At 41.0% G+C, this 17,282-nt stretch overlaps 1 protein-coding gene across 2 annotated transcripts; it reads left to right on the top strand.

Moving 5' to 3' along the window:
• The first annotated feature begins 357 nt into the window (after positions 1-357).
• Positions 358-8,021, top strand: LOC105025359 (cytochrome P450 2J2-like). 2 transcript variants are annotated; one of them, XM_010895976.3, is made up of 10 exons: positions 358-978; positions 1,067-1,262; positions 1,561-1,710; positions 2,540-2,700; positions 3,156-3,332; positions 3,808-3,949; positions 4,188-4,375; positions 4,916-5,057; positions 6,105-6,312; positions 6,657-8,021. In XM_010895976.3, the coding sequence occupies exons 1-9, from the start codon at positions 781-783 to the stop codon at positions 6,278-6,280; spliced, it is 1,530 nt and encodes a 509-aa protein (XP_010894278.2). In that variant the 5' UTR covers positions 358-780; the 3' UTR covers positions 6,281-6,312; positions 6,657-8,021. The 2 variants fall into 2 exon arrangements, with proteins under 2 accessions (XP_010894278.2, XP_012990557.2); XM_013135103.3 differs by lacking the exon at positions 358-978 and having other exon boundaries at positions 1,167-1,258.
• Positions 8,022-17,282: the final 9,261 nt, after the last annotated feature.

Below are 17,282 nucleotides of genomic sequence, written 5' to 3'. Positions count from 1 at the left end.
CTGGACCTGCTCAGCATTTCTATACTGTACATGCTACAGATCATGAAGGGTTGTTAATTGCTTATTTGTGTCACAAAGTACACCTGGAAGCGTCCACAATTCTGCATTCGTTATGTTCCTCCATACATGTTTTCAGATTTTTCCTTTAAATTTGTCTTGTGTCAGTAAGTTATAACAACTGTTGAATTACTAAAGAATTAGTTGACTGAAAAAATTTTGAAAATTAGAAGACTTTAAAACCACAAAATGAAAAAAGTTGGTAGATCTGAAATGTTTTCAATACATTGTGGCCGCAGAGGCTGTTGGAGAATTGTGTAATCATTACGTAACACGGATGTCGGGCGAGAGAGAACTCTTCACGAAGTTCACTCCAGGGTTTTGGTTTTTACAAAACACCCAGTCACAGGGCGAAGTGTAAACACGTTCAGCGGTGGTTTTTATGGCATTCCTGGGCTTTGGAAGTAAAGCGACGGGGAACAGGTTACTAATAAATAGCAGCTACTTTATTATTTTCCTAAAAGGCTTTGACTAAGTTCGGCCAACTGCCGAAAGTGGACTCTTTGAACGCACCCACAAACTGTGTCTCTGAAGCGATAAGTGGGGAATATTCACAGTATATCCGTATGAAGTTAGAGATAGTGTGGCCACAGTAAAACATAATCGCGTGAGAAGCCATATGGACAAAATAGGCTTGAGAGAATTGAGAGATTCCAGTCATTTCATTCATATGTTTCGCTTGTAGGCTATATGTTTGTTTGAGTCCGTGGCACTCGCTACAAGATGTGGAAATTGCTCTCTTCTGCTTTTGAATGGCTGGACTTAAAGACTATTTTGATTTTTGTGTGTGTTTTCTTGGTATTTGCCGACGTCCTGAAAAACAAAACTCCGAAAGACTTTCCTCCTGGACCTTGGTCATGGCCTTTTGTTGGCAATATGTTCCTCTTCAGTCTTTCAAAGATACATCTTCAGTTTGAAGAGGTGGGTGTACTAAGAGCAATGATCACTTTTGAGTTTGACCTCTTTTTTAGTAAACACGATTGTGCATTTCTGATCTTTCTTTTTGTAGTGTGCAGACAAATATGGAAAGATTTTCAGCGTTCGACTTCCTGTGGCGTACCAAAGCCCAAGATGGGTTGTTCTAAGTGGATACGAGATGGTGACAGAGGCCTTGGTCCACAATGGTGACAGTTTCGCTGATCGACCCTCCATTCCTTTATTTGAAGATTCAAATCCCGGAGGACGTCGAGCTGTGGGAAGCGTAGGTAACCACACTGTTATAACGAAGTGCTTTAATATTCAAACTAATGTCAATTTAATAAAAACAACGTGACCTTTGAGTAGGTTATTGCAGCTATCTTTAGTGTATAATGGAAATACAGTTTATTGTTGCTTAATTTCGATATAGTTTCGCTTTAAATAAGAAAATATCTGATAGATCTGATATCCCAGCATTTATACTTCTTTATTTCTTCACTGCTGGAGATGCTCCAGTTTCAGACAAATTACACAATGTTTATTTACACATTTTGACACCTATCAATCAAATATGTTGTTACATAGGTGTGGTTATGTCAAATGGGTATGCATGGAAACAACAGAGGAGGTTTGCTCTCTCAACTCTGAGGAACTTTGGACTGGGCAAGAAGAGTCTGGAACCTTCCATCCAGCTTGAAGCTCAGTGTTTGAATGAAGCCTTTCAGGGTGAACAAGGTACAGTAAACTAGGTGTGGTTACAGTTGAATTTTTGGAATTGGAAATTCATATACATGTCAACACATATTCAACTGTAAGTGTACTGTACCCTGGCGATGTGACTGAAGTTGGACCTATCTATGTTTTTCATTCAGCAGACAGCATGTGGATTTTTATGATGACAGATTCTGTTGAGGTCAGGAGTTCATGCGCAAACCAAAATAATTCCACATAGCTGTTTATGCTCACATGACCCAGAAATGTCTTGCAGACTAACATTCAATGTCACAAGTGCACATCAAATCTGCAGTTGTTAATGATGCCACAAGTTAAATTGCATTATATATTTAGGAAACTGGTTTAGTCTGATGGCCAAAGTATGAAACTTGACTGTTGCTTCGTCTTCATTGAAGTAAGATCAGAAAATTACTGGTCCTCTTCCCAATTTCACAAATGTTTTGGGGGTTGGGATTATTCAGGGTTTTATGTGTCCTCAGAGGGAGACATTTTATCATAATCTTCTACTTTATTTTAATTATGAAGTAGACACTCTTATCCAGAGCTTCTTAGAAGGAGCAATTACGCTTCAGTGCTTCTCGAGGGCACAATGATATTCTCCCACCGTTTTAGTTAAGTCAACTACGTGAGACGTTTGACTTCATCAGTAGATTCATCCCAGTGCTCGACTTCCTGAAGAAGAAAATGAATTACTTAAAAATGAACATGGAGCTACCAGAGCATTAACAGACACCATAATGCAGATTACATGGCCAAAGGTTTTCAACCATTCTTAATGGGCAGGCCATGTTGCTTTTGTGGTGAGCCCTGTTGCTTCTGTCCCATGCAGAAAAGCCCTTCAACCCCCAGATGCTGATAAACAACGCGGTCTCCAATGTGATCTGCTGTCTGGTGTTTGGTGACCGATTTGAATACAGTGATGACCGTTTCCAGACCCTCCTGAAGACCATCAATGAGGTTGTGTATTTGCAAGGCGGCTTTTGGGGCGGCGTAAGTCTCTCTTTTCCCCTGTCTTTTTGTCCCCCTACTTCCCTCTCAACCTGTATTCTGTTTGTGTTTATTTCTATTTGCGTCTTTCTCTTGGTTTCTGTCTCTCTCTGTTTGTTGACTCCAATGTTCCTTCCTTGAACACATTACAATATAAAATGTAGTATTTATTAGATTGTATAGTACTAAATTATTTCCATCCTCCATCACTTTAAAAATGTTCAGTAAATATGACTGGACTGTATTGAGGTTTTCCTCTGAACGTAAAGCTGTCAGGACCATATGGCTATAGGCCATTTAGGACAACATCTATAATAATTCATAAGTAGTGTTTCTGAGCAGATTAATAAGTATTTGGCTGGGGATTGGATCCTGAGGAGGCTGGTGTGTAAGAGAGGCTGACGTCTGGTTGCAGTCTCTCTCCCGTCCATCATCTCTCCGGTGTCATCTGTCCTCAGATGTACAACATGATGCCGTGGCTCATGAGTTGGCTTCCTGGTCCCCACAGAAGAATCTTCTCTGGCTGGAAGGAGATCTTCTCATTCATCAGCACCAGAATTCAGGAGCACGAGAAGGACAACGACCCGTCATCCCCGAGAGACTACATCGACTGTTTCCTCAACGAGATAAAGAAGGTGATGATTAACTTGGTTATGACTAGCAGTGATGTATTGGTAAAAACCAGCACTGCTGTTACCCTAATTTAGTTGCAAAGCTGATTTACCGTACGCTACACTACTTCTGCTGACTTCAAATAGTGAACAAGTGTCAATTTCAAATGAAAACACTACCTAATGGAAAGTTATTGAGGAGCGTTGAGATGATTGCATACTTGAATTGACTGGAACGGAAACGGGATTGGCCGCAAATCGGGCTGGAGTCGACGGGATGTCTCTGCGTGCACAGGAAGCTGTAGCATTTGTATCGCACACTCACAATACCACAGCGTTATTTGAATAACAGTACAGTACGTGTACAGAATAGGAGGTATTTCTGTAGAAAATGTTCTCTGAACGCATTTGGTAAATGTACCTATTGCATTGTCAGTGTCTTTTAATTGTAATATATTTCACTGAAGCATGTTGTTTAAACACGTGTTTCTCCCCACAGTGGGAAGATGACAGCAGTGCCGGGTTTAACCTGCAGAACCTGAGCTCCTGCGCTCTGGATCTGTTTGTGGCTGGAACTGAGACCACTTTTACAACCATCTACTGGGGCCTCCTGTTTATGATCATCCACCCGGAGATACAAGGCTGGTGCAATCACAACCTCTCCGTTGAATCCCCAGTTAATCAATCGATCGAAAGTGAACAATCTTAATTGATTTAGTGGTTATGAATAAAGATTTGTGCAAGCATTTCTTTCACACAGAGAGTTCAGCTAAAGAACAACTTAATATGTTTGTAATGGTCTCTAAATGGGAGGTGACGACTTGATGTAGCCAAGACCCATCATCATCATGGTTTAGAGTGTTTGTATCCCTGATGTAGCCACGGTGCAGGCAGAGATTGATGCCGTGGTCGGTTCGTCGCGGCAGCCCTCCATGGAGGACAGGGACAGAATGCCGTACACCAATGCAGTCCTCCATGAGATACAGAGGAAGGGAAACATCATACCGCTCAATTTAACCCGCATGGCCACTAAAGACACCAGGGTTGGAGGATTCACCATCCCTAAGGTCAGTTATCTCATCTCAGGCTTAAAGATCACAGAGTTGTTTTCGCGCGGGACAGCTACTGTATCATACACCGTTTATAAAAACATATACCTTATACATTCACATCAGTGCCATGGTTATAAATTTTTTTATTTCAGTGTAATTAGGTTAGTATCTGACGTTAATTTACTTTGGCGTTTATTGTGGAAAGAGAGTCCTAGCAGTGATTGTAGTGGGACATTATTACATTCAGGGCTCATTTCATAATCACACACGTTCCAATCGTTGTTCAGTTGTTCCGCTGGCAAATACGCTCACAGAAGACTCGCAAGTGCTGTTTGAATGCAACTAGTGACAGGTTCGACTTGTCAGGATGAAATCTCTGGGCATGGCATGAATGTTGAAAATCAAGACACTGCTTAAGCATTGCTTTGGCAGGTCTGAATAATTAAAAAGGGGTTTATTGGTTATTATAGATTATTTTACTTGGAAACTACAGCTTTGTTGCCATAGCATTGTGTACTAGTGGATGTGATCGTGTGTGTCCTGTTGTCCCATCAGTACACCATGGTGCTTGGAACCCTCCAGTCTGTCCTGTTCGATGAGACACAGTGGGAGACCCCTCACACCTTCAACCCTGGGCACTTCCTGGATCAGGACGGAAAGTTCAGGAACAGAGACGCATTCCTTCCATTCTCTTTAGGTAACCCAGCTCACTTAAATCCAAGTGTTGCCATGTGATTTTGTCCTGTTGTGTATAGGACATGCACAGCTTGTCTTGTTTACATATAGATAGTTGACATAGTTTAACTGGAGTTGAATGATTGGCTTGGCTTCATATTTCAAGCACATAAATTCTAATATTCCAAGCTGAGGAGCTTGGAATATTAGAATTTAACACTAGCCTCTTGTCCACCAGAGGCATTCAAAACCAATACGATAAGATCTAGATTTACCTACTTTAGGTAAATCTAGCCTACTTAAGCTGGACTACTTTTGCAGAGGGGGAGAGATGGTGAGTCCACCCGCAGAAGCTGTGCCGCTCTGAGAAACAAAGGCAAACTTTCAGGGATGTGCAGCACATTTCCTGATTATGTCACAAGACTAGGGGTGTGACGATACACTTAGCTCACAAGTTGAGGCGATACGCGATATTGGCTTCGCGAGAACGAGACGACATGAGATGAAAACGCAGATGCCTCACATCGTTACCGTGGCTCCAGCACTTGACTGTGGAAGTTGAGATGCAAAGACATTCGTCAGCGTTGTCGGTCCTTTCAGGGTTTTCTTCACAGGCTTGGTTGATTTTAGTTGAGAGCTGTGGTGGTTCTGGCGTAGTGCTTGTGTTCGCCGCGCTGTACGGCAAGATTTTCTTACAGTGCTTACATATTGTTCTTGTCTTGTCTGTCACTCCGTCGCCATTTACTGTTTCCCCCGGGGACCCAAAAGACTGCCACACAAACGATTTTGGCGGGGGCATCGTCTATGCTATTTCACCCTCACACTCCGTCGTGCTGATAACGTGAGACAACTTTTCACCTCGGCAAGAAATATCTTCATGTTTTAATATCACAAGATCTTGAGGCACGAGATCTCGTTACACCCCTACACAAGACAGTTAGGTCCGTGCCCTGCAGGGTTCCTGTCTGAGAAGTCGGATTCACCTCTCTCTGTGCATTTAGTTAAGGAGAACTAGTGAAAGAGAACTTTTCCATGCTTCAAATCTGTCATGTATGTTTGTTTTTTTCAGGTAAGAGGGTTTGTCCAGGGGAGCAGCTGGCCAAGATGGAACTGTTCCTGTTCTTCACCTCTATGCTGCAGAGGTTCACCTTCTCCTCTCCCCAGGGGGTGGAACCCAGCCTGGATTTTCAGATGGGGATAACTCGCAGTCCCAAGCCCTACCAGCTGTGTGCAACACCTCGTTGAATCTGCCCGGGCACATACCATGTTAAATGGAGGTCAGTCTATTTCTGACAACCAAGTTTGTTCAGTGTTCATCCCCACGGTTGTGCTCAATTGATCCCCTAATGCAGGGGTGTCAAACCGGTTCCACGGAGGGCCGAGTGTCTGCAGGTTTTTGGTTTTTCCTATAAATTGGTTCCTAGTTCATACCTACACAACCAGGTGAGGGTAGAAACTAACCAATCAGTGACCTAATTAACCAATCAAGTACAAGGAGAGAGCAAAAACCTGCAGACACTCGGCCCTCCGTGGAACCGGTTTGACACCTGTGCCCTAATGTAATTGTACATCCGCCGAGCCCCAAAAGCGCCAATGCCCTGAATGTCTTTTTCTGTTCCAGTCCTGCAACACACCATTGCCGCAATCCAGTAGTCAAGACCCAATCTTTGGAAAACCGAACAAAATGGGCTCCTGGGTCCTTAGACGTTTTGGTCTGACTTTGGAATATTATCAACTCTGTTCCAATTTCTTTTGGAAGATGGTGCTAACCTTAGTATTGAGACATTGGGTCATAAGTACATATGTGTATATATATTAAGGTGTAATAGCAGCCATGATTATTAGGAACCTAAAAATACCCCAAATCAAAAACATGTTTTTAGAATTGTTTTGCCAATTTATTGAAATTAAAAAGTACCAGTCAAACTTTTGGATACACCTACCCATTCAATGGCATTTCTTTATTTCTATTATTTTCCACAAGGTAGAATAATAGTGAAGAAAGGAAAACAATTACCATTATAACACACTTTTAGGCTAAATCATCACAAATCAAAAGGGAATATCTGAAACCGGTCCTCATATCATCACAAATCTGTGATGTCTAATTCTAAAAACATTGTAATGTCACTGCAAACACCACAAGTAGCCATAAGTACCATATTTTGTGATTTTAACCTTGGGTGGTTTCTGCAAGAGGGCTTTGTACATGTGCCAATAGATAAATTGCAGGCAATATCCTCAGTTGGAAGAAGAAGCATGTTAACAATTTAAATTGGATCAGTGGCAGGTCAGGAAATAAGTTAATCTGAAATCTTAATGCGGGTTAATTTCTTACTACCACCACTGCCTTCAAGCTCATTTAAGAAGCATTACACCTATACACCTGCACTCTTAGCCTAAAGTCAAAGTCATCAGCAGCCAATACTAATCAATGAGCACAATTGTCTGAGATGCAAAACAGGCAGATTCACATGGCTTACCTGTATGGATGGAGTTGAGTTGCATCAAATGCAATCATCCTTTGGCAGAGTGCTTCCCAACACACCCTTTTTCCTCAAATATCCTTGATAAATTCCATATAATGTTTTATCTCGAAGGCAGCATAGTGTTACAGCTATATAACAAATATTTGCCTAATCTTCTTTTCTGAACAACAATTCCAGAGTTGTTCAGTGCAACTCTTCCTGGCATTGTTCCGTGCATTTGACAAATAAACCTTGAAACTTGAAAAAAACGTGTCGCCTATGATCATTCTAAAATGCGTTGATAGTAGATACCGTAAATATTATTATCGTAGATAAACTGTACTCTGTTTTACCAGCAACCCTACCAACCAAATTCAAACTAGCGCTTCATCGGTCAATAATCAGCGCGCCCACCTTCGCTTGCACGATGATCACACGCAACTGAGTCGCACAATTGTTATTTTCATTCAAAACATTTAAAAACAAGATCAAGTATGCAATGTGTCATAATTATTTCTCGCAACTAATCTTTTTCAATTGAAGTAATCCAAAAGTAAGCATAATGTTTTTCAAAAGTATCTTTCATCCGATTACAATATTTTAGTTGGTAATGTAACAGATTGCTGTTACTTATTTTTCTGTAATCAGTTACATGTTACGGATTACTTGTAATCCGTTACTCCCCAACTCTGGTTATGTATTGCCTTGGAAGATATTATTCCACTATTAAATATTAAATAATTAAAAAACATACTGTGCAATACTGTGGTCTTACACTGACAAGGAATATAAACCTAACAGTACTTAATAATAAATGACTAAAAGTCATCAGATTACGTTTCTGAGTTTGAGTAAACAAAAAGTTATGTTACAGGTTACAAATGTGGACAGGTAACTTGTAACTGTTACGGATTACATTTAAAAAAATAACCCACCCAACTCTGTACATAATTAAAGGAAATATCCTCCGTTGGGGCAAGACGCTATATAAACATTAAATGGGATCAGCGGCAGGTTAAGAAATAAGTCCATCTGAAATGTAAATGTGGATTAATTTTGCTCTCTGTCTACTGCCTTCAAGCTTTATTTACATAAGCTACTTTTGTGTCCATTGTCAATGTCAGACTGTCATTTTCTAACTAATTTAATTGTAAACTTTTTTTTTTACTTCGGATTTTATGTGCATAATTGAAAACGCTTTGTAAAAGGGAAAATATATATTATTTTGTTATTATTCATTCTTTGTTGTCATTACTTGGAGACTAGTAGAATGTCTGCAACACTATGAAGCATTATTACGCACAGCAGATGTAAGTCCTTACTAATTTCTTAACTGAGAGAATAAAGCAGTGTACTAGGATAGACAAATTGAGATGGAGTAGCTCCGTGCTGTCCACAGTCACACACAGCAATCCTTAAGGAGTAACATGTTATATCTGAAATATTTAGCTAGTTAAAAAAGTACGTGTCTGTCTGTGAAATGCACAGGAAACCTTCCATGGGCAGTTATTCTCCATCATCATGACACTAGCCTTAAAAAGATGGACTAACGGCCGGTACTTTCAATCTGTCAAACCAAAGATCCTATGAGCTTTTTCCCATATGTAGACGTTCAACTGTGTGCACTTGGCAAAATGCACAGATAGGCAGTTTAACAACGTTTTGTCAACACCATCTGCTCTGAAGTGAATTCACGAGGGGCTATAAAATATCGAAATGTATTCCCGTGTATTGAAAAGGACTGTGCACAAACAGTGATCAAGGTAGTTTTCCTGCATGGATGTTAAAACTGCAGTGGGGATTTCTTCTCACTTCTCACATAATTTCAAACTACCCTAGGCAAGAGAGTTCATCCAGTCATCAGGCCAAGAGCAATGGACGCTCTTAAACTGCTCTAACAGATGAGTGACATTATGTCCACTGACAGATGAAGTGAATAACACTGATAATCTCATTATCATGACACCTGTCAGTGGTATATATATATATATATATATATATATATATATATATATATATATATATATATATATATATATATATTAGGCAGCAAGTGAACATTCTGTCTTCAAAGTTGATGTGTTAGAAGCAGCAAAAATGGGCAAGCATAAGGATCTGAGCGACTTTGACAAGGACCAAATTGTGATGGCTAGACGACTGGGTCAGAGCATCTACAAAACTGCAGCCCTTGTGGGGTGTTCCCGGTCAGCAGTGGTCAGTACCTATCAAAAGTGGACCAAGTAAGGAAAAGCTGTGAACCGGCAACAGGGTCATGGGTGGCCAAGGCTCATTGATGCATGTGGGTAGCGAAGGCTGGCCCATGTGGTCTGATCCAACAGACGAGCTACTGTAGCTCAAATTGCTGAAAATTTTAAATTGGTATTGGTAGAAAGGTGTCAGAACACACAGTGCATCGCTACAATTGGCACGTGAGCATCAGAACTGGACCACGGAGCAATGGAAGTAGGTGGCCTGGTCTGATGAATCACGTTTCCTTTTACATCACGTGGATGCCCGGGTGTGTGTGCATCGCTTACCTGGAGAACACATGGCACCAGGATGCACTATGGGAAGAAGGCAAGCCAGCGGAGGCAGTGTGAAGCTTTGTGCAATGTTCTGCTGGGAAACATTGGTTCCTGACATTCATGTGGATGTTACCTACCTGATCATTGTTGCAGACCATGTGCACCCTTTCATGGCAACGGTATTCCCTGATGCCATTGGCCCCTTCAGCATTGGCCCCTGCCACAAAGCAAAAATGGTTTAGGAATGGTTTGAGGAACACAATGAGTTCAAGATCTTGACTTGGCCTCCAAATTCCCCAGATCTGAATCAAATCAAGCATCTGTGGGATGTGCTGGACAAACAGGTCCAATCCGTAGAGGCCCCACCTCGCAACTTACAGGACTTAAAAGATATGCTGCTAACGTCTTGGAGCCATATAGCACAGCACACTTTCAGAGGTCTAATGGAGTCCATGCCTCGATGGGTCAGGGCTGTTTTGGCGGCAAAAAGGGGACCTACACAATGTTAGGCTGGTGGTCATAATGTTATGGCTGATCGGTGTATAAAGCCATTTAAATGCGCTGTTCTCAAGTGAAACTTTTCCAGGTAAACAACAAAGAAATTATGGTCATGAACACAAAAGATTTGTATGTTGAGCAAATTGGTAACACTTTACAATAAGGATACAGTTTCCTCCAGTTTTAAATTTTAGAACGAGATGAGGTCCTGGTCCACACCTGCGGATTACCTGGTTTGGGGGGCCCGTTGCTGTCCCTGTCCTTGTCCACCTGGTCATACTTCTGACCTAGTCTAAAATCAAATAGACTCTGGATTTAGCCCAGATAAATTTATTTATTATTCCAATTGGACTCTTAATATCTCACCCGGCACAGCCAGAAGAGGACTGGTCACCCCTCTGAGCCTTGGTCCTCTCTAGGTTTCTTCCTAAAATACGGCCTTCTTAGGGAGTTTTTCCTAGCCACTGAAATTCAACACTACTGTTGTTTGCTCCTTGGGGTTTAAGGTCGGGTGTCTCTGTAAAGCACTTTGTGACAACTGCTGTTGTAAAAAGGGCTTTATAAATAAATTTGATTGATTGATTGATTGATACAGTAATAATCATTATTAAATGCATTAATTGACATGGATTGACAACTTATTTATGCATCTATAAAGCCTTGATTATATGTGCATGTGTTAATAAGCATATTAACTAATTATTAGTTAACTGTTGGAACACATATCAATGAACATTGCAAATTTTCATGTTTCAGATCACCATTATGAATTCACTTCAATGTCCAGTACTTGCATCTACACATCTACCGCTCAAATTCCTTCTACTTTTTAGTTTTTTACTGTGTTTTAAAATGCTTTCATGTGCTTACTGCTTGCTCCTCCCCTCGGTTCGTGTGTAGCATTTACAGTGGCCAAGGGAGTTATAGTTAATCTTGGCCTCTTGTGGCTTTTCGCTCATGTCACTCATCTCTGCGCCATTGGTGGTACAGCTTAAGTGGATCTTCCCACTGTTGGCCACTCTACAGCCTGGAGAGAAAGATCCGGGGTCTGAGTGCGGAGACCTTTAGTACTGTCCGCATGCATCGACTTGAAACAGAGGCACATACTGCTCACACAGCTTGCTAATAGCTACAGCACACACACACGTGTTCAGTGCCCAAGCAGAGTTGTTATCTCCAGCTGAGCTCAGAACTGAGCCCCCACCACCACCAAATGTGTCTCTAAGGTCCTCACATTGATACGACTCCAACTATAGAGACATAAAATGATAAATTACCCCTGACACTGGAAATAAGTTCCAGTTATATGATACATTGTGAGAAATCTAAATCATGTTATTTCGTGTTAATGCTCTGTATCTGCAATCGTTAAAATATTCCAGTTATACCACAATCAATCAAATAAAACTATCACTCTGAATGAGGTGGTTGGGTGTAAAGGGTTTGCCAGTGTTCAAATTTTTTTTGGTGTCTTCAGTATGGTAATATGAAGAATTATTATAAATAAAAATGTGAACTGTACCTTTGTGTTAGCAGCATTCAGATTCCACCCACCAGACTACTGATTTAGACACTGACCTTCATTTTCAGGTTCAATTCTGAAAAGAGACATAATCCACTTTTAATCTCTTAAGAAATATTAAGTATGTCAGTTTCCCTGCCAGGTCAACAATGGAAGACTAATGCAAGCTTTTATGATTAGCAGGCTTGATTATTGCAAGTATCTCCTCTTTGGCCTTCCCGAACAGAAAATTACACTTAATTGTGCTAACATATACCAGAATATTAGCGCTTATAACACCTATTTTAAAAACCACTTAGTTAGATTTTGGCCTAGTGTACATAGAAAGACCCAACGGTACTAGTTATGAAACATTTATAAACAATACAATGTTATGGTACATAATTATTCAAATGTCAGAAACTTATTTTAAATACATTTTGTAACATATACTGCATGTTCAGCATACTAGGGGTGTAATGAATAATCTGTACACTAAGACTACCTGATTGTTTCAAGAAGGCAGTTCTCTGCTCTGATAGAAATTGAAACTAGGAATGTTTTGGTACTTCTCTAGAGATTAACACATATACAGGTACAAACTACACAAATTGTTTGCAGAGTTGAAATACAACAATATTTTGATTAGATTAGATTCACTATTATTGTCAGTGAACAGTGTAAGTACTGTACAACAAAATGCAATTAGCTTCTAGCCAGAAGTGCAAATAGAAGAGGGCAGAAAATGTAGTGATTTAAAGTGATTTAAAAAGGAGCCAAACATATGTGATAATAAATGGCTTCAGATGATCACTAAACTGTCTTTAATTTAAGGATAGTGATCATATGAAGCCATTTATTATCAAATATGTTTGGCTCCTTTTTAAATCATAATGATAAAAGAAATCGCCCAAATGACCCTGATCAAAAGTTTACATACCCTTGAATGTTTGTCCTTGTCACAGACATACAAGGTGACACACACAGGTGAAAATGGTAATTAAAAGTGAATTTCCCACACCTGTGGCTTTTTAAATTGCAGTTAGTGCCTGTGTTTAAATAGTCAATGAATTTGTTAGCTCTAACGTGGATGCACTGAGCAGACAAGATACTGAGCCATGGGGAGCAGAAAATAACTGTCAAAAGACCTGCCTAACAAGGTAATGGAACTTAATAAAGTTATTGAAAAGGATATAAAAAGATATCCAAAGCCTTGCAAATGCCAGTCATTACTGTTCAATCACTTATTAAGAAGTAGGAAGTTCTGGGATCTCTTGATACCAAGTCAATGTCAGGTAGATCAAGAAAGATTTAAGCCAAAACTGCCAGAAGAATTGTTCGGGGTACAAAGAACACAGGAACGTCAGGAGAAATACAGGCTTCTCTGGAAAAAGACAGTGTGGTTGTTTCAAGGAGCACAATACGACGATACTTGAAAAAAAAAATTGCTGCATAGTTGAGTTGCCAGAAAGAACCCTTTACTGCGCCAATGCCACAAAAAAGCCTGGTTACAATATCCCCAACAATACCTTGACATGCCTCGCAGCTTCTGGCACACTGTATTTTGGAATGACGAGACCAAAATAGAGCTTTATGGTCACAACCATAAGCGCTATGTTTGGAGAGGAATCAACAAGGCCTATAGTGAACAGAATACCATCTCTGTGAAGCATGGTGGTGGCTCGCTGATGTTTTGGGGGTGCGTGAGCTCTAAAGGCACGGGGAATCTTGATTGATGGCAAGATAAATGCAGCATGTTTTCAGAAAATAATGGCAGACAATTTGTATTCCTCTGCACGAAAGCTGCACATGGGATGCTCTTGGACTTTCCAGCACAGAAATGACCCTAAGCACAAGGCCAAGTTGACCCTCCAGTGGTTACAGCAGAATAAAGTGAAGGTTCTGGAGTGGCCATCACAGTCTCCTGACCTTAATAACATTGAGACACTCTGGGGAGATCTCAAACGTACAGTTCATGCAAGACAACCAAAGACTTTGCATGACCAGGAAGCCTTTTGCCAAGTCGAATGAGCATCTATACCACCTGCAAGAATTTGGGGCCACATAGACAACTATTACCAAAGCCTGCACACTGTCATTGATGCTAAAGGGGGCAATACACAGTATTAAGAACTAAGGGTATGCAGACATTTGAACAGGGGTCAGTTCATTTTTGTCTTTGTTGCCATGTTTTGTTTAATGATTGTGCCATTCTGTTATGACCTACAGTTCAATGTGAATCCCATGAGAAGTAAAAGACACGTGCTTTGCCTGCTCACTCATGTTTTCTTTAGAAATGGTACCTACAGTATCTCACAAAAGTGAGCACACCCCTCACATTTTTGTAAATATTTGATTATATCTTTTCATGTGAAGAAATGACACTTTGCTACAATGGAAAGTAGTGAGTGTACAGCTTGTATAACAGTGTACATTTGCTGTCCCCTCAAAATAACACAACACACAGCCATTAATGTCTAAACCGCTAGCAAGAAAAGAGTGAAAATGTCCAAATTGGGTGTTGTCACATGGAAAGATATAATCAAATATTTTATAAAAAGTCAGGGGTTTACTCACTTTTGTGAGATACTGTATATTCCCAATTCTTCCAGGGTAAACAAACTTTTGAACACAACTGTATTTTTCCAAGTATTAAGTATATGTATATTACATGTGGAATGTGCAAATGTGCAATGAAGGCAAATGCAGTGCAAATGCCAATACTAAATGTGTAATTAAGGTAAATAGAGGAGGGCAGAAAGTTTACAGGTATTATAGTGTATGTTACAAGTGGGATAATATTTGTTCGGGTACAAATGGCAATTTCTAAATGGCATTCTGGATGTGCAATGAGGCAAATAAATGAATAATGTAGTGGGTAGCATGAGCAATTGGTATGCAGTGATAGCAGCACTAAGGTCCTTGACGTGTGTGTAACAACTGTAAGAAATTCAAATAAAATAAACAAATGCTAGCACAATTCTTAATGTGTAAAGAGACATATTGAATGAAGGTGCATTTGCAACTGAAATGCAGGGATGGCAGCGGTGAGGTTCCTGAGGTAGACACGTACCTGCAACAACGGAGAAACTTCCATTATCAGACTTTGCAAGGCAGTGTCAGAGTCCAGTAGTACAAGGGAGTAGTGCAACAAGGTCCCTGAGAGGCGGTACTAAGCGGTGGGTGGGGCGGTATGGTTAGTGATGGGTCACAGAGTTCAACAGGGTTACATTGGATTGGAACTGTTCCTGAGCCTGCTGGTGCGTGAACAAAGAGACCTGTACCACCTGCCTGATGGTAGGAGGGCAAACAGTTTGTGCCATGGGTGTGAAGTGTCCAACGCTTGTCCTGGAGGTCTGCAATGGCAGGAATATGTGCACCAGTGATGTGCCAGGCGGTTTTCACCAATAGTATGCAGGGCCATACTATTGGAGCATCCGCTATTACAGCTCGATTACTGAGCAAGCGCTAAACCACACTGTGGCGCAGTTTGTCAGAATGCTCTCGATTGTGCAGCTGTAAAAGTTCATACAAAAAGTAGTGAGCATAACAATTATGGATGAACAGTTAGTATATAATGCTCATGTATTTACGCTGATGTATACATATACAGTTTCACTGTAATGTATATAGATTCTGGGAGATGAGCAGAGTTTGAAGTAGGTGCAATTGTTTAGTTGACAGTTTGTGTCTGGATTTGGTTATCATGGTCTTATTAGTCTCTATTTGACAGATGACTGGTAACAGGCCCATCGCCTGAGGGGACAATTTGTTCCGGCAAATTAATTTCTTACACATTATCAAGAAAATCCCATTAAACAAGGCACAGGGCTTAAAATATAAGGTGATGCTAATATTAACAAGATATTAAGATTGTGTTACAAGGCATGAACAAACACCAGCCCCTCAAGGCCAAATGAATCACACAGACTTTTCCATTGAGAGAAGAACAGAGCAAGTCACAATTATCGAACAGGAACATAGAGACCCAATGAGCCCTTCCACAACAATCTGGGAGATTTATTAATTCAAACTGAGTTACTGACCAATCAAATTAACACAGGCTTTGAAAACTAAGGGGGTGGCAAGAGTTCCTTAGTAAGTACAAAATAATCCTCAGAGACAATGGTGATAAAGTGGGTTTCTTCTACCCCTATGGAACGGGTCTGCGGTGATCTTGCTTGAAGGCTCCCCTGCCCTGTACTCACGTAGGACCTCGATGACGCAAAAACTTCGGAGCCCGTTTTGCAATCTGTTGCAGTTTACTCCTGGAGCAGTCGGACGCAGACCAGAAGGAGGAAGTGAGGATGAAGTCTAATGCCACTGCGTGATCTGGATTCATTTGGAGATGTAATTCTTTTCTTCAGCATTCGCAGGTGGTACATCTTCGGAGACCGTTTTGCAATCTGTTGCCGTTTTACTCCTGGAGCAGTCGGACGCAGACCAGAAGGAGGAAGTGAGGATGAAGTCTAATGCCACTGTGTGATCAGGATTAATTTGAAAATGTAATTCTTTTCTTCAGCATTCGCAGGTGGTACATCTTCGGAGACCGTTTTGCAATCTGTTGCTGTTTTACTCCTGGAGCAGTCGGACGCAGACCAGAAGGAGGAAGTGAGGATGAAGTCTAATGCCACTGTGTGATCAGGATTAATTTGAAAATGTAATTCTTTTCTTCAGCATTCGCAGGTGGTACATCTGCAGGTTTGCCTGAGATTGTGTGAGAGGTGGCAACCCCGAGGAATTTTTATGATTTAGCCAAACTAACGGCTGAGAACTCAGTCTGACGGAGGGGACCCAGGAGGACGTCTCCCCTGAGTCAACCACCACCTTTGTCTGTGTGACGTTACAGCTTGTTTTGACTACATGGCAAGACAAACGGGCTGACCCCTGCTTGTGAAATGGACGCGCCTCTGATGAGACTGACCAGGGTGACTTGCGCAGCTGAACAGATTCATTGTTAGAGGTACAGCCGTTGGTGTGAATAGATTAGGGGTGAGAACACATGTCCTTGCGGCGCTTCAGTTGGAAAGGGAGTCTTAAAGGTGTCTACCTATCTCTATGTCCTGAGGGTTGTTGTTGGTCAGTAGCCGGACACATTCAGTTGGGAGAGGGCATCCCGTTGTAGTTCTGGAACTGAACACAGACCTGAAGTTCACAGAGTGAACGAGGTGGGAACGCTGCGTCGTTCTGGTGATAGGTAGAATGTGTCTGGGACAAAAGGCGTGAGCTGATCAGCATACTGTAAACGTGTTCCC

This window comes from Esox lucius, chromosome 8 (genome assembly GCF_011004845.1).
Source record: "Esox lucius isolate fEsoLuc1 chromosome 8, fEsoLuc1.pri, whole genome shotgun sequence".
NCBI lineage: Eukaryota > Metazoa > Chordata > Actinopteri > Esociformes > Esocidae > Esox > Esox lucius.
The sequence above is the reverse complement of the archived record's forward strand: the minus strand, read 5'-3'. Positions and strand labels throughout refer to the sequence as shown.